The sequence below is a fragment of the Phocoena phocoena genome, chromosome X (genome assembly GCF_963924675.1).
Source record: "Phocoena phocoena chromosome X, mPhoPho1.1, whole genome shotgun sequence".
In the NCBI taxonomy this organism is placed as follows: domain Eukaryota; kingdom Metazoa; phylum Chordata; class Mammalia; order Artiodactyla; family Phocoenidae; genus Phocoena; species Phocoena phocoena.
The window spans coordinates 25,107,219-25,133,384 of record NC_089240.1 but is presented as its reverse complement, the minus strand read 5'-3'; the positions used below and the strand labels follow the sequence as shown (position 1 = coordinate 25,133,384).

The window sequence follows — 26,166 nt, the reverse complement described above, 5'->3', positions numbered from 1 at the left end:
ATTCTTCTCTAGGCACAGACTATGCAGCAACGGATAAAACTCAGAAGGGCACTGAAAAGTAATTTATCCTACTAACAAACAATATATTCAACACTAAGTTTGCTTCTGCTGATATTTATTCTTACTTTAAATCAGTGTTATGGTTATTGGCTTATGGCCTTCTCCTTCTAAATCCACGTGTTTGCCTGTTCTTTGAAAATGGATCTGGACCTGTGAAACAGTTTTCCTTTGCTAGCTGGCACTGACGCTTTGTTAGTAAAGTGTTCTGAAGAGAGATTTCAAAGGAAAGGGTTTGCTCCCTGGTTCCAGCATGCTTGCTTGGAAGGCTCTTGCAGTGTGCAAGGCTTTTCCAGAACGTGGCTCCTGCAGTGGGTGCTTCTCCAGGACCCAGGTCCTGCAGTACACGGTAGCAGCTTGGTAATTTTTAAGCAGATCCTCAGGTGAGACACCTTCTCATGAACAGCTTTCCCAGATACCTTAGAAGGCAAGTCCCTGTCCAACTGCAGAGGGCAGACTTCCAACCAGCTCTACCGGTGTGCCACCTCAGTGACTTCTGCCATTCACTAAGCTATGAATTTTCCCAGTAAGGTTTGGCTCTCACTCTGGGAATGGGAAGATGGGAGCTTTTCTTTGGGTGCTCTCAGCTAGGGGTAATGGCGGCCATTCCTCTATTCTTTACAGTTATCTTTTGTTGCAGACTGAACGTTTGTGTCCTCCTAAAATTCATATGCTGAAGGCTTAATCCTGAATGTAATGCTATTTGGAGGAGGGGCCTTTGGGAGATAATTAGGTTTATATGAGGTCATGAGGGCAGAACACTTATGAAGAGAGTAGTGCTCTTATAAGAAGAGACACCAGAGCTTGCAACCTTTCTCTTTCTCCTTCTGATTACTTATAAAGAAGATGCCACGTGAGCACACAGCTAGAAGGTGGCCATCTATATAAGCAGGAAAGAGGGCCCTCACCAGAAACCAAATCAGCCAGCACCTTGATCTTGAATTTCTCAGCCTCCAGAACTGTAAATTTCTGTTGTATAAGCCACCCAGTCTCTGGTATTTTGTTATGGCAGCCTGAGCAGACTAATACATCATTCCTTCTTACTAGCCAATCCTTCATTACTCCAATAACCTATTACATTGAAAAAATCTTTATATAAGTTTTCCTTGTTCAACTTAGTGTATTTTTTTCTCTCTGATTGGATCCACACAGATAAAATGAGGAATAAGTGCTGTACAGCCAAACAAGACAGAAAGAAATACAACAAAAGTGGGTCATGCTCTAGTAGTGATTCACAGCCAGAGACGCAGGTAGATGGTTACTTTGCTGATTTCTGGGAGCATCAGGGGAAGTGTAAAGTAGAAACCATGGTGGGAAATGGAGCTGATGGGATGGGAACTAATTGTGTTTTCTGAGTTTCTTGGAAGTACCATCTTCCAAATGGCATCTTGGCACCATTTTTATCACCTCTCCCCCCTACACACACACACACACACACACACACACACACACACACACACACACACACACACACAGAACAACAGGTCACCACAGGGCAGGTACATCACCAGTATTATTATCATGGAGAAGTTGTGGACCTCCTGCCTAGAGAGGGCACTTGCTCAACCCCTAGCAACAAAATCAATCTGACATAGCTCACAGTATACAAATGCTGAGCAAAAGGGCAAAAACCAAGAAAAGAGGACCTCTAACAGCAGTAGCATCTGAGTACTGCAAGCAGGGTTTAACTCACTAGAGATTAAAAAGAGGGCAACCTGAAGGATCTGAGAACAGGAAAATTCATGTAGAATTCAAAAGAAGGAAAATGATCAAAATGAAAAGGAAGATGCATATTAGAGCAAAGAATACACATAATTATGGAATTATCCAAATTTCTTATCTTAAAATATGATCTAACATCTGATGAGCACTTAATTATGTGCTGAGTTTACAAATTTTCATTCCCCTTTCACAAAAACACCCATTCAGGCTTTGGCCTCATTTTTCCCTCTACATGGAACTTTTGTCACCAATCAACTGCATGGCTTCCTCCCTCCCTTCCTCCATATGTCACCTCCTTCAAGAATCCTTTTCTAACTGCCCTACCTGCAATACCACCTTCCTATCCTAGTCACCTGACCCAGATTGTTCTTTAATATTTTTTCACAGGACTCATTGCTATCTGACGTTACATCATGTACCCAATTTTTGCTTGCTTTCTGTCTCCCCAACAGAACATAAGCCCCTTGAGGTCAGGAACTTGGTCCTTCTAATTCACTTCTTTAACCTCAGTGCCTAGAACTGTGCCCGCTAACCAGCTCAACACACACTGACTGACTGAATTCTTGAATAAATAAACAAAATAATGCCAAGATTTACAATTGAAGAAACTCAACACCAGCTCATATGTGGAAGTTCTGGTATTCTCATCCAGCTACATATGACCCTAGAATTCATTCTCTCTACCACCATGGTATTCTGTTTCCTAATAAAGGTAATTTAAATTTCACACCATTCTTTAATTTAGTTTACTTTTACTACCAAATGTTGGTCTAAGATTCCTAATGAAGAGCCGTATCGAGGTACTGTCTAGAGTAACTGTGCTGGAAGCTTGGTGGACATCAACAACATCCAAGTCATTACCATCACTCCTGCCAATGACTGCCACAGAGCTGGCTCACCACACTAAATAGGATGACAGAACTGTACACAAACAGAGATGTCAAGGTTACATAATTACATGCAGTATTTATCAACACAATTTTGTACATTTGTCCCATTGCATGAAACGAATCCTAGGTGGGATTTTATTTTAAACAGTTATAGTTCTGGCAATAAGCATGAAATTATCTTGTTTTACCACGATATGAATTATAATACAATTCTAGAATTACGTTATTGTAACTGAGGCCATCTGTCTCAGAGGATATCACTACCAGTGCAAAAGGCTGGTACACCTTCAAGTTAGCAGTATAAACAGTAAGATGAAATTATTCAAATTCTCAAAAGATTTGTAAGGTAAAGTAAAATGCTTGAAGCTAAAAGCAAAAATACTTAGCCTAGAAATTTCTAAAAAGTTAGTAACAAATTAGATCAAGAGAACAGAAGGAGAGTTGTGTTTTGGGGGATAGATAGAGATATTAATACATACTTTCAAAATATGCTTACTGAGAATAGTGTTGAAAGAAAACCATAAATATTACTGAAAATTAGAGTTATTTAGTATCTATTGGGAAAAAAGTTTCAAACAGCTCTGATTCACATGCCAAGGAAAAGGCAGAGGTGAAATTAAGAAATACCAGCACCTTGGATATCAGAGACACTTTATGTTAATTTTAATGTGGAAATAAAATGTAGGATCTGTGGCTTAGGAAGTATTACTACCATTAGACTAAATGTATGATGTTCAAAAGTAAACTATAAATTTATTAATATGTTAATACTTTTTTGGGGAAAGATGGCAAATAATATAAAGAACAATTCAAGATATCTTCAAATTATTTTGATAAACACATTTAAATAAATGAACATATATTTTTTCAATAATTAAAGCATTTTATTAAATAAGTGAGGAGTGCTATTTTTTTTCCTTTGTTAACATTTCACCGCATTTGCATACATTCTCACTCTGCATGTATCACAATTTTTTCCTAAATGATCTGAAAATAAATTAAAATAGAGACATAATGACATTTCACTCCTAAAATACTTCAGTATGGATCTCCTTTGAATAAAGACATTTTTCTTATATAGCTGCAAACCGTGTTTTTCTTAATCTTGTCCAGCGGGACATCTCAAATCTTAAAAGAAAATGTGGTAACTTAAAACCTAACTCTTGATGACAAGAATTGCCAATTATATGTTCAGTTTTTCCTTACTTCAGTATATAAGCTCTTTTGGCTTGGAAACAGTCATTCCAAGCCAACATATTTCCATGTTTCTATACACTGTTAATTCCATTATGTAAGTTACCAGGTAACCTTTATTATTTTTAAATTATCATTGGGTAATTCTGCAGGACAATAGTATTTAATCGGTTTTTCTGTCTTTCAGAATAAAATATCCTTCTGTAAGCCTCTCTCAGAAAGTTAGCTATTGGTATTCTCTTTCCCTGATGAGAAGATTCCATGGAAGTACTCTAGTTCGATGTCTCCTATACAGCACATACTCCTTCAGAGTCAATGGGACTTTATAAAGCCATGAAGTTACACTGGGGGATGAGAGTAGGAAGCACCATATTCATTTATTTTTGTTACCGCCCATAATATTGTAGATTATATGAAGACGGTGATGGAATTAAGATTCAGAACTAATTCCTTTACAAGTAGTTCATATTGATGTACTATTTCATGGACAAAGGCTGCATAGATTGGATAACGTAAATATATTCAAATAAGGGACTTCCCTGGTGGTCCAGTGGTTAAGACTTCCGCTTCCAATGCAGGGGCCTTGGGTTCAATTCCTGGTCGGGGAACTAAGATCTCACATGCAGCGCGGTGTGGCAAAATTAAAATTAATTAATTAATTAATTAAAATGAGATTAGGGAAAGCATTGTTAATTTGGTCACTACTACTACATATATAAGACTGCAAAATATGTCATGGTAACAAGCTTGCAAGTTTCATTCTTTAAAAAAAAAGTTTAATCATAGAGCTCATATATAATGCACCCTAATATGAAAATGTAAGACTTTACTTATAAAAAGGCAAATTATACTACTCTTGAAGTATCTACTTGAGTAGGTACATTGGAACAATGATAAAATAATTAAGGCATCTGTGATCTTTTAATAGAGGTCCCCCCATCCTCTTTACTAAACAGATCTATCCATTCTTCAGCAACTTAAGAGTATTGCCTGCTAACAGTTCACAACTGTCTCCTTCTCTTGAAAATAACCCTTGCTTGACAAGAACCATCTTGGTAGGGAAGTTTACATCCCCTTGGGTCTGCCTACTGCCAATAAGTGACTGATGTGAGTGCAAAAAAAAAAGGCTGTTCCTTTGCCTCAAGTAGAGACAATTGTACAGTGCAGTTCGTGTTCCAGAGCTCCTCTGTGTGTGGACCAGGCCGAGCTTAGAGGTTAACTGTGACCTATTCACTCAGCTCTCTCCCCTTTCCTGCCCTGCCTGCCTTCCTCCCTCCCTCCCTCCCTCACTCCCTTCCTCTTAAGTTTTCCCTGAAGAGCACTCCATCAATGGTGTGCATCAAAAATCCTGTCTTAGGCTCTGTTGTAGGAAATCTGATCTAACACAGATTTATATATTCATGTAGCAAGAACTACCTCCATTCCAGTTTCTGTCCTAGGGGCTGGAGACATGAAAACATAAAAGACACAGCTCTTGTTTTCAAGGAGCTCACACTGTAATCCAAGAGACAGACAGAAACTGAAAGCACAATGGAAATGCAATGATAAAGAAATGCATAGGGCTAGTCAAGAATATGTTCCACGAAGAGAAAACATTTGAGAAGTCTGTCAGAAGTTAGCCATTCAAAGAATTGGCAGACAGATATTTAATTTGGAGGTGAACACAAAAGCAAAGGCACAGAAATAAGAGATAGCAGAGTTTCGCAGGAACTACAAATGGCTTTGTGGTGTAGAAACAACAAGTTTAGAGCAGGAAATAGCAAGAGATGGAGGGAAAGAAGTGGGCAAAGACAGACTGTGGAGGTATTTTTATAAGATGTAAAAACTGTGTGGTTTCATTGTGAAAGCGATGGGGAAATATCACAGACTTTCAGTCAGGGAGATGATGGACACAGTCTAATATGTTCAAATATGCTATTCTGACTGAAATTTTAGGCAGACACATAAGGTAGAAGGCTTTATCCAGGAAAGTGATGTTACTGAAGGTCTGAAGTTGGGCAGTGGTAGTAGAGAAGGAGAAACGGGGAAGATTTAGGAGGTAAAATTGGCAGGAGTAAGTGAACAACTGAATACAAGCATCAAGGAAGAGGAATGATATTAGTTTACTCTGCAAGTCATATCTTTTGTCACAGACTGAAATATCTTTTGCATTCAACAAGAAAATCAACCATTCACGTCAAGGGGTGGGCTCTGTGAAAAGTTTTTCTAATTTATTCATTTAAAATCTTTTACGCAATGAAAATGTAATGAATTTTTTTAACTTTTTATTTTATATTGGAGTACAGTTGATTAACAATGTTGTGATAGTTTCAGGTACACAGCAAAGGGACTCAGCCATAAATATACATGTACCCATTCTCCCCCAAACTCCCCTCACATCCAGGCTGCCACACAACATTGAGCAGAGCTCCCTGTGCTATACAGTAGGTCCCTGTTGGTTATCCATTTTAAATACAGCAGTGTGTACATGTAATAAATTTTTAAAATGACTCACAGATAGACCTGAATGTGTGTGTATATATATGTTCATATTCATATTTTTTGAAAACTTGCAATGATTAAAAATAAATATCTGGCATATTGGCATCATTTGTCTCTACCCCTAGTGTGCTTGGAAAAGCCAAACTTGAGACATGGCCGTGGCTAGGGAGTGTAGGCCATGCACATCAGCTACCATAGACATGGAACAAAAAGGCTGAGGCTAGATTTCAATGAGGTGAATTCTGCTCTTTGTCTGCACTAGCTGCTACTCTTTCCACACATGAACTTCATAAATGAAAAGTGGCGATGCTGGAATCCTTCCAAGGAGGAAGCAGAGGTGCCCCCAAATTATCAGTAGCAATGATTACAGCAAAATATGACATGTTAATGCTTATAGTATATGTTGGTTCACACAACACTTCGTCTTCATCTCTACTTTCTGGATTATGTTTATCTGATGTGAAATATTGCCAGATTCTTGCCTTTAAAGATATATACAATGTGACAATTTTGGAAGAGCTCTTTCAAATACTTTGGGTGGTAAGAACTGAGGTTAACTCAAGAGACTCTGCCAATTATCAGGAATCCAGTTTCTAGAATACCCTTTATCTGACAAAGCCTGGAAGTTATCATCTGCCATGCTCTCAATGTAGGTTATCTCCAGGTGGGTGCAGGCCTTGCTCAGGTGTTATCAAATTTCTTCTAAGACATGGTTCCCTCTTTATCAGGAGACAGGTGATGCCAAGGCAAATAGGATCCTGGTACTATAGTTACCCCTCCATCATACCTTAGCCTCCACATTCTAGCAGGTATCCTAGATACTAATACACAAAAACCCATGCATTACATAACACACACTTGGTAAGGATTTATTCTGAAAAGTGTTTGTATTCTTATGATAAAAAAAAAAGGGGGGGACTTCCCTGGTGGCGCAGTGGTTAAGAATCCGCCCACCAATGCAGCGGACACGGGTTTGATCCCTGGTCTGGGAAGATCCCACATGCTGTGGAGCAACTAAGCCTGTCCGCCACAACTACTGAGCCTGCGCTCTAGAGCCCAAGAGCCACAACTACTGAGCCTGCATGCGGCAACTACTGAAGTCCGCGCGCCTAGAGCCCATGCTCCGTGACTAGAGAAGCCACCACAATAAGAAGCCCACGCACTGCAAGGAAGAGTAGCCCCTGCTCGCTGCACTAGAGAAAGCCCACGTGCAGCAACAAAGACCCAACACAGCCAAAAATAAAAAAATAAAATAAAATAAAAGGAAACAAACAGGAGTAGTAGTTTCATAACCTATCCTTTAGTTTCTTTTCTCAGTTGAGATCATAATTCTATTAAAACGTACATCATGACATTTTACTGAACATTTTATAATAACTACATAATAGTCCATAATAGTGTTACATATAATTTGCTTAGCCCTTCTGCTGTTAGCCCACCTTAAGTTTTTCCCCTAGATTTGAATGTTCTCAATAATTCTGTGATAAAATAACTTTATATACAATGTACCACAACCATCCCCTCAAAAAAAAAGTGTACTTTCCTCAGGAAATAATTCCAGAAGAAAAATTCCTGGATCAAATAATACATTTTCAAAGGCTTTATACAAAATTTTAAAGAGATTTTCAAAAACTGTCTCATAACCACCTTTCACAATAGCCACCTAAATAAGTGCACTTTTTCCTTCATGTGCTAAGACTGTATTAACTCTTATGCACTATTTCTTAAACTGAGCACCAAGTATAGTTTGCAAACTTTGGTGTCTTAAATTACAAAAATATAGCATCATCAGGAACACCACTCATGGAAGTCCTAACCATGGCAATCAGAGAAGACAAAGAAATAAAAGGAATACAAACTGGAAAAGAGGAAGTAAAACTGTCACTGTTTGCAGCTGACATGATACTATACATGGAGAATCCTAAAGAAGCTACCAGAAAAATACTAGAGCTAATCAATAAATCTGGTAACGTTGCAGGATACAAAATTAATGCACAGAAATCGCTTGCATTCCTATACACTAACAATGAAAAATCAGAAAGAGAAATTAAGGAAACAAACCCATTCACCATTACAACAAAAAGAATAATATACCTAGGAATAAACCTACCTAAGGAGGTGAAAGATCTGTACTCAGAAAACTATAAGACACTGATGAAAGATGGAGAGATATACCGTGTTCTTGGGTTGGAAGAATCAATATTGTGAAAATGTCTATACTATCCAAAGCAAGCTACAGATTCAATACAATCCCTATCAAATTACCAATGGCATTGTTTTACAGAACTAGAACAAAAAAAATCTTAACATTTTTATGGAGACACAAAAGACCCTGAATAGCCAAAGCAGTCTTGAGGGAAATAAAAAGAGCTGGAGGAATCAGACTCCCTAACTTCAGACTATACTACAAAGCTACAGTAATCAAGACAATATGGTACTGGCACAAAAACAGAAATATAGATCAATGGAACAGGATAGAAAATCCAGAGATAAACCCACTCACCTATGGTCAACTAATCTATGACAAACGAGACAAGGATATACAATGGAGAAAAGACAGTCTCTTCAATAAGTGGTGCTGGGAAAACTGGACAGCTACATGTAAAAGAATGAAATTAGAACACTCCTTAACACCATACACAAAAATAAACTCAAAATGGATTAAAGACCTAAATGTAAGGCCAGACACTATAAAACTCTTAGAGGAAAACATAAGAAGAACACTCTTTGACATAAATCACAGCAAGATCTTTTTTCACCCAACTCCTAGAATAATGGAAATAAAAACAAAAATAAACAAATAGGACCTAATGAAACTTAAAAGCTTCTGCACAGCAAAGGAAACCATAAACAAGACGAAAAGACAACCCTCAGAAGGGGAGAAAATATGTGCAAACGAAGAAATGGGCAAAGGATTAATCTCCAAAATATATAAACAGCTCATGCAGCTCAATATCAAAAAAACAAACAGCCCAATCCAAAAATGCGCAGAAGACTTAAATAGACATTTCTCCAAAGAACACATACAGATGGCCAAGAGGCACATGAAAAGCTGCTCAACATCACTAATTATTAAAGAAATGCAAATTGAAACTACAATGAGGTATCACCTCACACCAGTTAGAATGGGCATCATCAGAAAATCTACAATCAACAAATGCTGGAGAGGGTGTGGAGAAAAGGGAACCCTCTTGTCCTGTTGGTGGGAATGTAAATTGATACAGTCACTATGGAAAACAGTATGGAAGTTCCTTAAAAAACTAAAAAGAGAATTACCATATGACCCAGCAATCCCACTACTGGGTATATACCCTGAGAAAACCATAATTCAAAAAAATACATGCACCCCAATGTTCATTGCAGCACTATTTACAATAGCCAGGTCACAGAAGCAACCTAAATGCCCATCAACAGGCGAATGGATAAAGAAGATGTGGTATATATATATATACATACACACACACAATGGAATATTACTCAGCCGTAAAAAGGAATGAAATAGGGTCATTTGTAGAGACATGGATGGACCTAGAGACTGTCATACAGGGTGGAGTTAAGTCAGAAAGAGAAAAACAAATATCGTATATTAACGCATATATGTGGAACCTAGAAAAATGGTACAGATGAACTGGTCTGCAGGGCAGAAATAGAGACACAGATGTAGAGAACAAACATATGGACACCATGGGGGGAAAGTGGGGGGCTGGTGGGATGAATTGGGAGATTGGAAATGACATATATACATTAATATGTATAAAATAGATAACTAATAAGAACCTACTGTATAAAAAAATAAATAAAATAAAAATTTAAAAAGTACAATCCACAATAGTACCCAAATGCCATATTTATTTTAATAAGAAAAAGAAATCACTTATCTGATAACTGAATGGCAATGCTGTCACAGCCATTATGTATCAACTCTGAATCTCTGACTGAATTCATCACACACAGTTTGCTCTATTTCAAGCTATTTTATTCACTATTATAATTGGATCCATTCATTTCTGTATACATTTTCAATGAAAGATTTGGTTAATTTCACCTTTTTGTATCTCTACAAAACCCTCTAGTTGGGCCATGTAACAGATAAGAGCATGTGCATACAGATAGGTCAAAAAGTGTTGCCAGCTTCAGGCATTTTATACCTTTGGGACACTTGTTGGACACTGGATTAAATATCAACATGATGAGCAACAAACCAAACAGAGATCAAATTTAATCTGTTTCCCATTTTAGAGGCACCTCACAGGAAAGACCTGTTGGATGGCAGGACGCCCACCCTGCAAACTCATCCTTAAGAGAGTAACAAAGTTTAAAGTGCATACTTACTTTCATTTTGTTTTAGAGCATACAGCAGAATAAAATTCTATTTTTTAAGCTTACAAGTAATAAAAGTCTTTAAATTTTAGAGCAATTCCAAGTGGGCTATTGTTTGTAGCAGTGAAGACACAAAACTACATATAACACAAGGCACAGTGGAGAGGTTCCATGAGTAAAGACAGCATTGCTGAGGAAACACAGAGCAAGAAGTTTTGCTCTATCTCAACCCAGAACTATTTTCTATTTTTCAAGTAAACTAATGGAGGAGAAATATATAACTGGGAAGAGCAAAAAGAATATAAGAAAGAAATGGAATTTTAACCATATCTCAATTCAAAACTTGATAATTGTGAAGAGAAAATTCCAAGTCCATGGGATATCCCAGTTAGTACAGCAAAGGGTAATGTTCTAAAACAGTAGGATGGGGTGAGGAGAAAAGCACAACCAGGTAAAAATGAGATCAGAAAAGTGGGATGGACAAGACACCAGGCCAAGAAAATTGAACTTACCCCAGTAGTTTACCAATTTTAGTGTGCATCAGCATCAACTGGAGGAGTTGTCAAAAGACAGATCATTTGGCTTCACCATCAGAGCTCCTGATTCAGAAGGTGTCGGTTGGCACCTAAGAATTTGCATTTCTAAAAAGCCCCGGGATGATACTTTTGAGAACTACTGCTCTAGTCAATGGAGCAAGTGGAAAAAGTTCGTGAAATAAGTGGTATTTGATCTACATTTTAGGAAGATCACCCTAGTGGCAATATCAAGGCTGGATTGGAAGGAGACAGCCAGAAACAGGGAGATCACTTAGAAATCTCTTACAATAGTAGAGATGAAGTAAGAAGTGGGGGAGATTGTAGAGGTAGAATCTACAGGACGGGGAGACTGATCAGACAGGAGAGATGGAGGGAAGGAGTAGTCAAGGATGACGCTGAGGTTTCAACCCAGGACTCCTAAGAGGATTGTGACATCACTAAAGGAAATAAGGAGCAGAAGCAGGTCGAGGTGGCAGATGACAAGTGTAGCTGGGGTAGAAGGCCCATTTGTTATCTTACAGCACGTTTTCTGCATTTATCACAGGTGTTTATACAGCAGAACGTATTGCTTGCATTGCCTATTCTGTGCAACGAAAGCACTGCTGTGTATCTTTTTCATACTGTGAGTTCTGCTGGGCATTAGAGTCCCCTAGAGTTAGAGAAAGATTCAAGGGAAATGGGAATGAAGTCTGCTGTGTATTTTAATATGCATTTGTTTTCATATGAATAATATCACAGAGATTAATTGTCTATTTGATTAACTTCTTGCAGAGATTGTGGGTGAAAATTAAACACACACAGTTTGTGTATTGCTCCTTCAAGTGAATTTCTAAGTGAGAATTTTAAAAAAGGTTAGAGCCATTTTTTTTTTTACTGATGCTGAGTCTATTTTTATCACTGTAGAAGTCTCATGAAAATACATAATATGCTATATACATATTAGCTTTATACACAACTATTTGGGCATTCATCTGCATTTACACGTGCAATCATATATCTATTATGACGGGAATCTATTGACATCCTGTATTTTGTTCAGGGTATTATGAGCAAGTATCTGTACCTCCTGTGTGATCTTTGTTTCTCATCTTTGTCATGTGTGTAAAAACAACAGTTCCATTTTATTTGGGTAGAACTCCTTCATTTACATAGTATTTTCATAAACACTATCAGACTGCAGCAAGAAAAAAAGTGGTAATAAATTCAGAAAAAAATCATGGGGACTTTTTTGTATTTTTTCATGTGTACTTAAAGAGCCAGGAACAGAAAAAAAATCAAGTATAGAAGATTTCCTTGAACCTTAAACTCTGCTTTTCAGAGGTTTTGTTGACATGCTCTCAGGTATTCTTTAAATAATCAAAGCAAGTAGAAATCCATGTTTAGACAGTAGAAAATTACATTGATTCAGATTTTGTCATTTTTGGCTTTGTTTTCCCGTGTCTTTGAGAGTGCAGCCTCTGGGTATGGGCTGATAAATTTGAGATGATGCACTTATGTGAAAAACTGTACTGGACAGTTGTTGATATGGACATGCACTAAATTCAAAGCAAATTTAAATAGTCTCAGTGTTGCTGAGCAATTAAAAGATCCAAGTGCTGGCTTAAGTGAGATTATCTTCACAGTCTCTTTATTAATACTGATTGAACTCAAAACTAGAGGAATCTTCTGGCCTAGCAGGTGCTACTTCATGATAATGTTTATCACAGTTAGTTATTATTATTTACATAAAAGTTTAAATTCTCAAGGAACGGCAGTTTGCTTTTTATTTGGTTAACTAGTAAATACTTTTAAAGAGGAACATGTAGCATATAACTTTTCATGGTTCATCCAGCTCAATATCCCTTCTTCGGCTGCGGTACCAAAAAGCCGTAGCTAGGTTCCTTCATGTACCTCTCAAAGGTTAAAAACCTAGACCCTTAGCAGTCACACCATTGAGCCTTTCCTTTAATATGTTTCAAAGAGAAAATATCTGAATTTTGGGGAGAAGGAATGGCTCAACCATATTTAGTGTGAGCCACCTGTGGAGGGAGGTGCTCCACTGATTCATTCTTTACTGCAACAAATATTTATGCAGAAACTGTTATCTCAGGCACTGCTGGGGCTGGAATAAAGCATTTGGTAATCTTACTGCATATCACATTAAGCAGGGTTCCCTTCCTTTGTTCTAAACTTGTAGTTTATATTGTTCCCACTGTATTGTCATGGGCAAGATGGGACATTTGTCTCAAATGTTACTTTATTTTTTCAATCTAGTATTCATGGATATTTTCAAAGCTAAACAAGGCACTGTTGTGGGTCCCTTGTAGTGATCATTCATTAATGTGTTTTTAAAAATATTTTATTGTTCCCTAGTTTTCAAAGGCAAGTTCTTGTCTTTGTATTTGACAGCAAGGGTCACACTGGCCTATACAAAGACCCACTTGGGTGCCATGCAATTATGAAAAATAAATATGTACTGTGAAATCTATCAAGCCTGTGCATTCTCTTTATTTCCATTACCGTACCATGAAATAGTCAATCACATTATTCTTTTATTCTATAAATTGGAAAATACTGAATAATTCAACAGCTCAAATTTCAGAACTTCATTCAATGAGGAGCCACAGTCCCTGATCTCTATTTTAATATGCTGCCAGTTATTGCAAGTCATAATAGTACAATACAGGGCCCAGGATGAATATCACTCACTGAGTTGTTTCCTTGAATGGCTTCGGGGTATGAAGTAAACTATATTACATCACTGTCCTCATAATGAGATCGTTCTGCTAGATAAACAAGCTCCCTGCAGGCCCTACCTGCTGATAGGACCCAGTGAACCAAATATTTAACACTTCACAGAGGCTCCTCCCTGCCTTTCTTCAATATTGCATGCATCATTTTCAAGAGTAAATTTGATGCAAAGAAGTAGAAAATTGACCTACTGACTCCTGGGTCCATTGCTACAACCTGGCTTAGTAACAAAGCTTCAATTCAATTTCTGGGTCCTGTGAGATAATAAAAGTTTCAAAGTTCCCAATAAGATTGTTGAAATCTAAATTCTTATTCTATCTGACCAATTTACACATGGCATTCAGTGAAACCAGTCCGCCCAAGGAAACCACTGAAACAAAGCATGGAGTTAATGCAGTGTTAGTTCATTTGCTTGAAACAGTCACTGAAAAAACTGACTCATGCAGAATATGGAAACTTTTTATTCCAGTGTTTAAAAGATGACACCGTTGCCTCAAAAACACATCTTCTACCATTAAAACGATGGCTCATGCACGAGAAAAACAACACAGCTTAGAAATAATACTTTGAGAGTTTTCACATGCGAGGATGTTAGAACATCAAGTTTGGCTGAGTTGTGTGTGTGTGTGCAGTGTGTGTGTGTGTTGCTTTCCCCCCTAAGTTCAGCGTTACAATTTTAATAAACTTACTGTCTCATAGTTTCCTTTCATAAACTGTACAGCAGAATGATGCAAAAAAGCATGTCCTTTTAGTCAATAAGTCATGTACATCACTCTCATCATGGAAGTACAATGCTGTAAGTTCTTTAACACAATCAGGCAAAGAGCACTATGAGAGTGTTAGCTTTTTCTAGGGGAGTCAGAAAAGGACTTCAGGGGGGCATGTAATAGACGGGGCTTTAAGATTCATCATAAATTCAATGATGGCAACTCTAAGAAGTGAAAACAGGCAGGCTAACAATGTGAGTAGTGAAATAGTGGGGTTATTTGAAAAGAAGTTTGGTTTGGCTACACTACAGAGTTTGCAGTCCCAGGACAGGCAGTGATGGAGGAAGTGGTTGAAGAAGAAGGGCAATTTGTTTATTTACCTACCCTCATGCCCAGACCAGCCATGACCAATTAGTGCGAAGATGACCTTTTAATCAAGGGCTGTCAATTCCTAGGCAGGCAAATAACCCACGTCTTGGTTTCTTCAGAAAAGAATGAACCGGTCCAATCAAATTCCTCCTCTCTGAAGAGAAACAAAGTGCTTAAGACAGATTTAGGCCAGAGAAGCTGTGATGATCACACGTAACTCAAAGTTAAAACAGAAAAGCAACTATGAATAGAGAAAGCTAGTCCTAGAAGGTAAGAGTGGCGAGAATGCACAAAATGAATTTTAGGAAAAGCAGAGAGACAAAGAGACCCATTAAGGAAAGGACCAGAGACCAAACGAAGTCCCTAGAACTTAATTCTTGACTTCTTTTTAGTTCCAAACCTAAATCCCACACATCTTTATAATAAAACGCTTTTTGAAATAATTTGAAAGGGTTTTGAGCTTTGCACCTAGAGTCTCATTAAAATATTTTCATAATTGGAACTGTACTACAAGAAGCAGGATTTCATTTTCTGCCTTATCCATTAATATAATATAGTATGAATTGTTCTTTAAATATTATTTGTAAAGGTTATTGTTAGTGGCTGCATATTCATTCCATAAATGTATATTATTAGATATTTAATTTGTTTTTTCATTTTAATATACAGCACTGTGATCAATATCATTTTATACACATTTTATTTGAATTTCTGATTTTGCCTTCAGAATGAATATCTAAATCAAGATTACTGGGTCAAAAAATATCATATGTTTTGCCAAATTGCTTCTGTAGAGTTTGTGTCTATTTATATTCCTGTATGCAGTGCATGAGAGTATCCATTTCACACCTTCCTAGCTATATGTACTTATTTCTGTATCACTGCATTCTCCCACATTCAGTGCCCATTCTATTCTTTCCATACCTGCTTATAAATCCACAATCAGTGGTGGTCCTGAGGAAGTTTTCTCCACTATATGTATCTTTGTACATTTTCCCTTCAACATCCAGGTATACAGTGATGACTCTGAATTTATATATCTATCTGTGCTCCTCTTTGATGACTTTCAAAACTGTCATCCATTTATTAAATTTGGTAAGCCCTAAATGCAATGAGTTCTTATTACGGCAGTTGCTGATGGGAGGGAAGCTTGATTATTTGTGTATCATCTTACCTTATGTGTGCCACCTCAACCTGACAGGTCATAAGTGGTGAACTCTTCTAATACAATTAACCTTTATTGCTAATGAAAACATTTTGATAACTATCATGTTTCATTAGTACACATTGATAAACAATTTTAACTCTTTAAAGTTACCCATTGACACAAGAATAAAAAACTTTTAAAAGGATCCCACATTTCCCTTTTCCTGAGAATTTTCATATAATGGATAAAACTAAACTCTAACAAAAAGTCGAATGTTAAAAAGGAAATCAATTCTAGGACTTCCCTGGTGGCACAGTGGTTAAGAATCCACATGCCAATGCAGGGGACATGGGTTCAATCCCTGGTTTGGAAAGATGCTGCAGAGCCACTAAGCCCGTGTGCCACAACTACTGAGCCTGAGCTCTAGAGCCCGCAAGCCACAACTACTGAGCCCTCACACCGTAACTACTGAAGCGCGTGCACCTAGAGCCCGTGCTCCACAACAAGAGAAGCCACCACAATGAGAAGCCCACGCACAGCAACAAAGAGTAGCCCCTGCTCGCCACAACTAGAGAAAGCCCACATGCAGCAACGAAGACCCAATGCAGCCAAAAATAAATAAATATTTTAAAAAATGAATTCTATTTCAAGAAAGGTAAATTAAAATCGTAATCAAAAAAATTTTTTAGACATTCATTCACAGAAAGAGAGACAAGATGAAAAGGCAGAGGGCTATGTACCAGATGAAGGAACAAGATAAAACCCCAGAAAAACAACTAAATGAAGTGGAGATAGGCAACCTTCCAGAAAAAGAATTCAGAATAATGATAGTGAAGATGATCCAGGACCTCGGAAAAAGAATGGAGGCAAAAATTGAGATGATGAAAGAAAGTTTAACAAAGACCTAGAAGAATTAAAGAACAAACGAACAGAGATGACCAATACAATAACTGAAATGAAAACTACACTAGAAGGAATCAATAGCAGAATAACTGAGGCAGAAGAACGGATAAGTGACCTGGAAGACAGGATGGTGGAATTCACTGCTGCATAACAGAATAAAGAAAAAAGAATGAAAAGAAATGAAGACAGTCTAAGAGACCTCTGGGACATTAAACGCAACAACATTTGCATTATAGGGGTCCCAGAAGGAGAAGAGAGAGAGAAAGGACCCAAGAAAATATTTGAAGAGATTATAGTTGAAAACTTCCCTAACATGGGAAAGGAAACAACCACCCAAGTCCACGAAGCACAGAGAGTCCCATACAGGATAAACCCAAGGAGAAACACTCCAAGACACATAGTAATCAAATTGGCAAAACTTAAAGACAAAGAAAAATTATTAAAAACAGCAAGGGAAAAACGACAAATAACATACAAGGGAATTCCCATAAGGTTAACAGCTCATTTCTCAGCAGAAACTCTACAAGCCAGAAGGGAGTGGCATGATATACTTAAAGTGATGAAAGCAAAGAACCTACAACCAAGATCACTCTACCCGGCAAGGATCTCATTCAGATTCGATGGAGAAATCAAAAGCTTTACAGACAAGCAAAAGCTAAGAGAATTCAGCACCACCAAACCAGCTCTACAACAAATGTTAAAGGAACTTCTCTAAGTGAGAAACACAAGAGAAGGAGAGGACCTACAAAAACAAACCCAAAACAATTAAGAAAATGGTCATAGGAACATACATATGGATAATTACCTTAAACGTGAATGGATTAAACGCTCCAACCAAAAGACACAGGCTTGCTGAATGGATACAAAAACAAGACCCAACTATATGCCACCTATGAGAGACCCACTTCAGACCTAGGGACACATACAAACTGAAAGTGAGGGGATGGAAAAAGATATTCCATGCAAATAAAAGTCAAAAGAGAGCTGGAGTAGCAATACTCATATCAGATAAAATAGACTGTAAAATAAAGAATGTTACAAGAGACAAGGAAGGACACTACATAATGATCAAGGGATCAATCCAAGAAAAAGATATAACAATTATAAATATATATGCACCCAACATAGGAGCACCTCAATACATAAAGCAACTGCTAACAGCTATAAAAGGAGAAATCGACAGTAACGTAATAGTGGGGGACTTTAACACCTCACTGACACCAATGGACAGATCATCCAAAATGAAAATAAATAAGGAAACAGAAGCTTTAAATGACACAATAAACCAGAGATTTAATTGATATTTATAGGACATTCCATCCAAAAACAGCAGATTACACTTTCTTCTCAAGTGCACACGGAACATTCTCCAGGATAGATCACATTTTGGGTCACAAATCAAGCCACAGTAAATTTTAAAAATTGCCAACTCCTTTTTTTTCCCTCAAGAGACAAACTATACAACTATAAGAGACAAACTATACTTTCAAAACCTGGTTCTGTGATACAGATTCTCTAAGCACATAATGAATGCAGTAAAATTCCCATTTTAGTGTGCCTGCCTAGATATTCAATAAGATTATGATGTATATCCAAATTATTTTCTCTGATATATAAGCATGATTGTATGCTCTATTCTCCTTCTATATTGTGGAAAGTCCTTAATGCACTTGTATTCTACCTCCATGGTTCTAATTTGCTCATTGACTATTATAAAACATAAATGAACAAGTGCCAAATTAAGTAACAGAAAATAAAAATATCAACAACCCCAAATAAATGCAACACTTTGGGGTCAAGCCAACTAAGACTGACTGATTTTAAGGGAAGATATTCTTTGCATATTAGCATTAACGATATGTCACATGTCCGAAAAATTGCACGGTATTTCACTTCTAATTAAAGAGCTTTGACTTACAGACACATATTAATTCATGGTTATTTAAATGTCTCTAAATAAGTGAAAAGTATGCAGCTTAGACTCCATTAAATACACTTTTAAACAATCGGTAAGAACAGAGTTCTACAATAGAGAAAATGAAGCCAATATCTGGCTCTTTGAAAAAAATTTAAAAATTTGGTAACACTCTAGCAAGACTAACCAAGAAACAGAGTTTAATAAAAATTGCAATGTAGTAATTATCAGGACTGGTGTGTATTTTATTAACAGGTACATGTACCTGTAGAGTAACTGAGACTCTAGTCCCTGAGAACAAAGTATACTTTTTCAGTGCTTAAGTCAATGTTACATAATACATTTATAATTAAAAATTATAAATGTATATATTCATATAAAATAAATATTATATTCACACTCATTTTTCGGTTCTGTTACAAAGGATCTATGGGAGTCGAAACAAAACAAGGCACCGTAATTCTTTCCTTGTCTCTTACCCCCTTCTGCTTCTGAGAATGCTCACTTAAGGATGGAACTGTAACCAATCCAGTCTTCAGTCTCAACCACAGATGGCTTCACAACTCTTATAAAAGAATAGCTTCATCAACTCTTATAAAAGAATAGTAAAAGGTGTATTACTTACAAAAATTTCAAGTACACAAAAATGCTAACATATACATTCCAGAGACTATGGGGAGAATACGCCCCCACCCCAGAAGGTCTTAAAAGAAGAAAATTCTGATTCTTGTCTCTATTAAAATCATAGTAAGCTTAGGAAAATTAGGCATGCTTTTGATATAGTATATTTTGGGTCCAATCTGTCTTGAGAGCGACAACACAAAGTAATATAACATACTATAAGCACTACAATAGCATGAGCAAATAGCATGATAAAAAGGAAATTTTATCATTTTCATTATAGAATGTGTATATGTGCATCTAAAGTAAACTTAACCCATGTTATTAATTACTTTAAAAGATATTAGAAAATCTAAACAGCATATTTTCTGACTCTTCCATAACTGGGAGGCTAGAATATATGAGAACATATTTAATTTGGAAGTCTATAACTTTTAAAAAGAAGAGCACACTGTTTTAACTTTGCTTTATTGGGAGGGTGGGGCGAGAGAGAGTGAGAGAGAGGGAGAGGGAGAGAGAAAATGGATAATGAGTAAGATTATAAATAAAAAGGAATTAACTGGTGAGCCAATTCCAGGGTAGTTTTAACAAAGGCCAAATACTTACAGCCTGGACTACCTCTTATTCCCTCCTCCTCTAGTGTCTTTTCTATCCCTTGCCTAATAGTGATGGGAGGATGTGATAAGGAGACTTAATGCCTTCTTACTTCAGGTGAAGCCACAAACACGACTTATCCCTGTAAAATAAGCCTATGATTTGACTAGGGATTATGTTATTTCAATTCTGTGCTTTGCACAGCATGACTGAATATATTGAAGGACAGTCAGAGTCAAAGCAGCAAAATATTTTAGGAATAATCAAGCTGTGTGATCTGGATTCTTCCCTCCTGAGAGAGTATTTTCGCCATCCTTACTGACAATTACGTTAAAGACAACTGAGACACAAACACTTCTGCTTCATCCTCTTCATGGTAACTGAGTATTGACTGGTTTGCTACGGATGCTTTCCCAGTCTATGTTTACTAAAATTACTTTATTTGGGGGAAAATAAGACAGCTAATAACATTCATAACAACTGTATGATATTCAATGCCTCCTTCCAGATGCATAAAGAATAAAATATAATTTCTGTCCTCAGTGAGCTGCTCATTCTTTAATGGGAGGGACCAACACATAAATGAATAACTGTAATATAATATGAATAACTACTAATGGTGATATGATATGAACAGAATATTTTGGGACCACTGATAACAGAGGAAAGGTCACTGACCTCTAATCTTACCTAAGCACCTGGTAGAGATATTAAAATTTCCAAATTGATAATAAATTATTCATCAGCAAAAGATTCTCTTAATAGCCATTCAATCTTTTGGTAACTGATATTTGATTTACATTAACATTAAGACTTGGACTCTATGTGATGTAGTTATTTTTGGAGAAAAGTGAATCTAGGTTATATTTCTGACTGCTCTAACTATTGAACCTGTTGGACATTGCATCGAACAGATTTGGAAACAGATAACTCCACAATTTAAATGTTAATGAAGGGAAACAGAACATGGATTGTTTTCTAGAAACTCATGCAGATGGGAAAAGGTTCTACCTCTAATGATCAATAATAAGTTAAAACCATGATGATGATAATAATAATGATGATGGTGGTGGTGATGTTTTTGCCTATTAGTAACTTAAAAAAGGACACTCAGTGAAACAGAGATAAAAATGGAACACTCATATACTGAGGAGATAATTACCTACTTATTTATATCATAAAACAAATTCATTCTTTCACTCACTCAACAAATATTTAATGACTACCCATTAGAACAACAACAATAGTAACTAATATGTACTGAAAACCTATACTGTGACAAACAGTAGGCTAATAACTATATATGAATAATTTAATGTAATCCTTAGAAAATCCTGTATGTTAGGTATTATTATTGTTATGCCCATTTTACACTTGTATCCAAGGACAGCAGTTAATACATGTCAGAGCCAGGAAACAAACCCAGACAGTCTGAATTTCTATAATTCAACGTGCCGGGCAGTATGTTTAGAAGGGCATATATACAGTGATAAGCAAAACAGACACAATAGCGACCTTCCTGGAGTTATATTTAGTCTTGTGAAGAGAGAGATTTATCAAGTTAACCAACAAATGCATATTTAGTCATATTATACACTGCAAAAAGGGCACCAAAGAAAGGAACAGTACTATGTGGGGAAAGAACAGCTACTTTAGATTGGGGAGCTGGGGAAGACCTCTCCAAAACTGGAACGTTAAAATTTACCCCCAAAGGATAAGAAGAAAACAGACATGGAAAGTGCAGGGAGAAGAGCCTTCCAAACAGATGAAACAGCATATATTAGGGAGTTTGCTTGCTCAGCAGGGCTGAGAGTTAGAGAGTTACAGAGAAGTGGGCAGTATTTAGATCATATTTTAAAATGTGGATTTTATTCTAAGTGCAGTGGAAGTCACTGCCAATGAAGCAGAAGAGACAAAACTTAATTATGCTAAAAGGGAAGAAAATGGGGGTGTGGAAGAGGGAGAAAGTTGTAAACCAGGTTTTTAATCTGAACAACAGGGTGGGTAATGGCACCATTTACTGAGTTGAGGAGGTCTGAAGGAAGGACATGTCTTCAAGGAAGATCAAGAATTTAGCCTAGGACATGCAATTGGTTGCACCTCTTCTGGAAAGTTAGAAAAAAGCATTTTTAAAGAGGCTGGAAGGTTATCTTTTGGCCTACAATTTGTCCCCAATAAATAATTCAAACACTGAAAATGCTATCTGCACACAGACGGTTGTAGTTAAAAAGTCAAAGCAATCTGAAAGGCAATCGTGGGGAATCATGGAGTGACATGCATCTACAGCCTTTAAAACCATACTTAGGAAGGCCCATTTCGAGTTGGAAAAAAATTGGGGGTACTTTAATGAAATAAAGATTCATTTACTTATTATATTTTATATTTATTAAGTATATATTTTACCTATTTATACTGCTTTATTCCAACTACAAAAATTAGCTGTGTACACGGAGTTAAGAATGGTAGTTGTAGTACCATACACACACAGATATGCAGACATACATACATAAATTAGGATGATGGGACATTAAGGGTGATGTTTTTCATCTTTGCTAAAATCTTTTAATTCTGTGATTGTGCTTATATGTGTGTGTGTGTGTGTACACATGCACACACACACACATACATATCCTCTTGCAGGGCATTCTCTTTGGAGTGCGCACTATCCATTTCAGTACATATTTTGGTCTTCCTCCAGGCTATCATCTTCTAGTGGCAATCCTGTTAAGTCAAAGGGTAATTGTACTTTCAAGGGACAGGCAGGTTGAAAAATCAAGAAGTCTTCATTCTTAATTTAATGTCTATTTCTTGGCATGTAGCAAAAGGATGAAGGACTAAACACTACACAACTGGACTGGAAACCTCGTCATCCTCCCACTCTGTTTTCTTACCTACACTCTAGTAAATTAGGTTAGGATGTTGTTCACTCACTCTTATCTACGCCACTGAAGTCTGCCAAATTCGAGTTTTATCCTCAGTTAACTCTTGAAACCTTATGCTAGTTTTGACCATGTGCTCTTCATTTCTGTTTCCTCTAACATATGGTAAAATAAATTACCCCCGAATTCAAATCCCAAGTAGAATGAATTGAGACAAAGAGTAAAAAATAAGGAAAGTTGTTGTAATAATTACAAATCTCCCCCAAAGCAATAAAGTCTAGGTCTCAAGAATTACGTCTTAAGAACTTCAAACTCTTTTAAAATCTGTGCCAATAAGAATATATACGAAATACCTAAGAGAAGAATTAAACCTAAGTTATAAATAACTGTGGCTTAAAGAAACATTTATTCTATAGTATATCAAATGTTTTATACTGTTTCTGCCCAAAATTTGATGATAAAGTCAGGGTATGAAAAATTTTAATGAACACTTTTTATTCAAACCAATTCATTTTCACTCAAAATTTACTGATTATTCAGTACAGAAACAGTAGAAATCATTTTTTAAATGAGCTCAGAAAGTATGGTATCATTTGGGAAAACGAAACTTCAAATAGAATTCACTACTAGAAGGTGGATATGAGCTCTGCTTTTTGTTAGAAATAGAAAAGGCTTACACCATAAGCCCTTTGAAGAGCTGCCAAATTAGGGTCACAGAAGTCTGAGCCAAGAGCTGACAGCAAAGGAAATCCAATTTGAGTCTGACAAAGAGAAGCTGAGGTCTGATATGTGTAAACTTATGGGATGGAGGATGGGGAGAAGCAAATTATTTTATATTTACCATCAGTATATTGCAAATGGTGTTATGACATCAAGTAACTCCTGTGTTTGCATTCCTGCATTTATTAAGCCTCATGGAAGAACTTTAAGATGGCATCGGTACCATGACCAGCATAGTTTACTAAAACAGACCATTTGCAAACCTGACATCTACTTATGCTATATCTTATAAAAGGAAGGAAACCCAAAGAGCGCCTCTGGAATTATGCCCACATGTGTTTATTATCTCTTCTTAAAATAGCCCATAAATGCTAATAGCTTCTCTGCGGGGGAATGTTATTACAATTAGTGTACCTGATTGGAAACAGGGTACATAGATGTAGGAACAACTTAATTTTTAAAAAGAAATAACTTTGGCTTTGTTTTATTTGATTACTTAAGTAAAGCTTATAGTGATGCCTAATTAGTAAAAAATCAAATATCAGGGGGTCAGAGTGGACCCCAGCCTATGTGAGTTTACTGAACAATGTTCTGTAAAATGAATTAAAACTTCAAAGGCATTATTGGGATTTAAAACTAAAGCACCACACAGGGGAACGTGAAGGTAATGCGATCTTAATTGTTTTTTTTTTTTTTTTTTTTTTTTTTTTTTGCGATACCTGGGCCTCTCAGCGCTGCGGCCTCTCCCGTTGCGGAGCACAGGCTCCGGACGCGCAGGCTCAGCGGCCATGGCTCATGGGCCCAGCCGCTCCGCGGCATGTGGGATCTTCCCGGACCGGGGCACAAACCCGTGTCCCCTGCATCGGCAGGCGGACTCGCAACCACTGCGCCACCAGGGAAGCCCCTCGATCTTAATTCCTGGGGTAAAGTTTTAACCTTCTTTTCTTTTTGACTTCAAAATTAGTTCAAGCTGTCATTCTTTACCTAACAGCATTTATTTTTGAATAAAAATGTTTTTTTAAAATAAAAATGTCACACAAGAAAAATTCTTAAGGCGGTTTTTCTGTCACTTGCCGTAAGTCACGTGTACTTAATATTACTAAAAGAGAATTTTTCCCCTAAATTTGCTCTTCTGCATAAAGTGCTCTCATTGACAAGTGACATAGGACACAAGAACTATTCCAAAATTGACCCTCAAATGATCTGGGAAGACCCCAGTTCAAGGACTGAATTTAAATGCTGAGTATAATAAAGGCTTTCACAAGTGCTGTCAAAGGAATTTCTGTTCTATTAAAACAACTGAAGAATACATTGCTTTCTGGAAATATTTCTATCTTTTTCTGTCACCATTAAGCATACTGCCCTCAAAATAAATTCCCCCAGGACTAATTTTCCTTATAAAAATTACAGCTGGAGAAGTTATAACATGTTATAAAATAAACCATGAAGCTCTCTGCAAAGGAATAGTAAGTCAGCGTTCTAGCAGTGAAAACTTGGCAGCAAAGAACGCATCCCCTGAGGAATCATGCGAGAAATTTTGATGGGATTAAAACATGCTGCATGACATATGGTATGTATTTTTAACACATATAATAGGAGAAATAAATTGGAAGACGCATCTAAGCATTAATCCCCTAACTCCCATATCTCGTCCCATCCATTAGGGATTTATCTCTTTCATTTTGTCATGGTAATGTAAGCATGGAAGGATCTTTCCTACCTTCTAGAATTCAACTTTAGAAAGGAAGATAAAATGTCACTATTATTTATCTGCATCATTTAAGATGTTGTTTTTGTACAGAACAGAGAGATGTAAATAGATGCAGCAACCTCAATGTACAGGCTAATGAACTCAGTTTTACTAATATTTCTTATCAGTGCTAATATCTTTCTGTACACTCAATTGATGTAGTGCACTGGGGCAGACTTTGCTAAAAAAAATTAACTTCTGAATACACTGATACTAACAATATAACTAGATAAATGGCCAAAACTTTCCGAAACATACTATGCTTGTTCTCCTAAAAGGAGGGAAATTTTTTAAAAAGGTGTTTTGCTTTCTATTTTGTTCAAAATATTTCTGTAAGCAGTCCAGATTTCATATGTTGCAAACATGTAACTTTGTATCTTCTGAATTTACTATTCTCATATTTCATTCAATTAATAACTTATACTAGTGGGAGGAGGTAAGGAAACAGGGCAATTCCCCCATACCTATCATTATGAGGACAACATACCCCATATATAAACATAGAGCAGATTCATTTTACACGTGTGGACATGAAGTCATTCAACCTCTCTAAGGTCTCAAAAAGGGAATTGAAAAAGTACCCATCTCACAGGGTTGTTTTCAGGATTAAAGGCATTAAACTAGGCGGATA

General features: G+C 36.8%; 1 protein-coding gene across 1 annotated transcript in view; it reads right to left on the bottom strand.

Moving 5' to 3' along the window:
• The window catches only part of IL1RAPL1 (interleukin 1 receptor accessory protein like 1), a 723,124-nt gene that overhangs the window by 660,958 nt on the left and 36,000 nt on the right, over positions 1-26,166 (bottom strand). Inside the window, exon 4 of the mRNA XM_065900137.1 lies at positions 211-394. Coding sequence (XP_065756209.1) covers positions 211-394 — 184 coding nt within the window. The remainder of the gene's footprint in view (positions 1-210; positions 395-26,166) is intronic.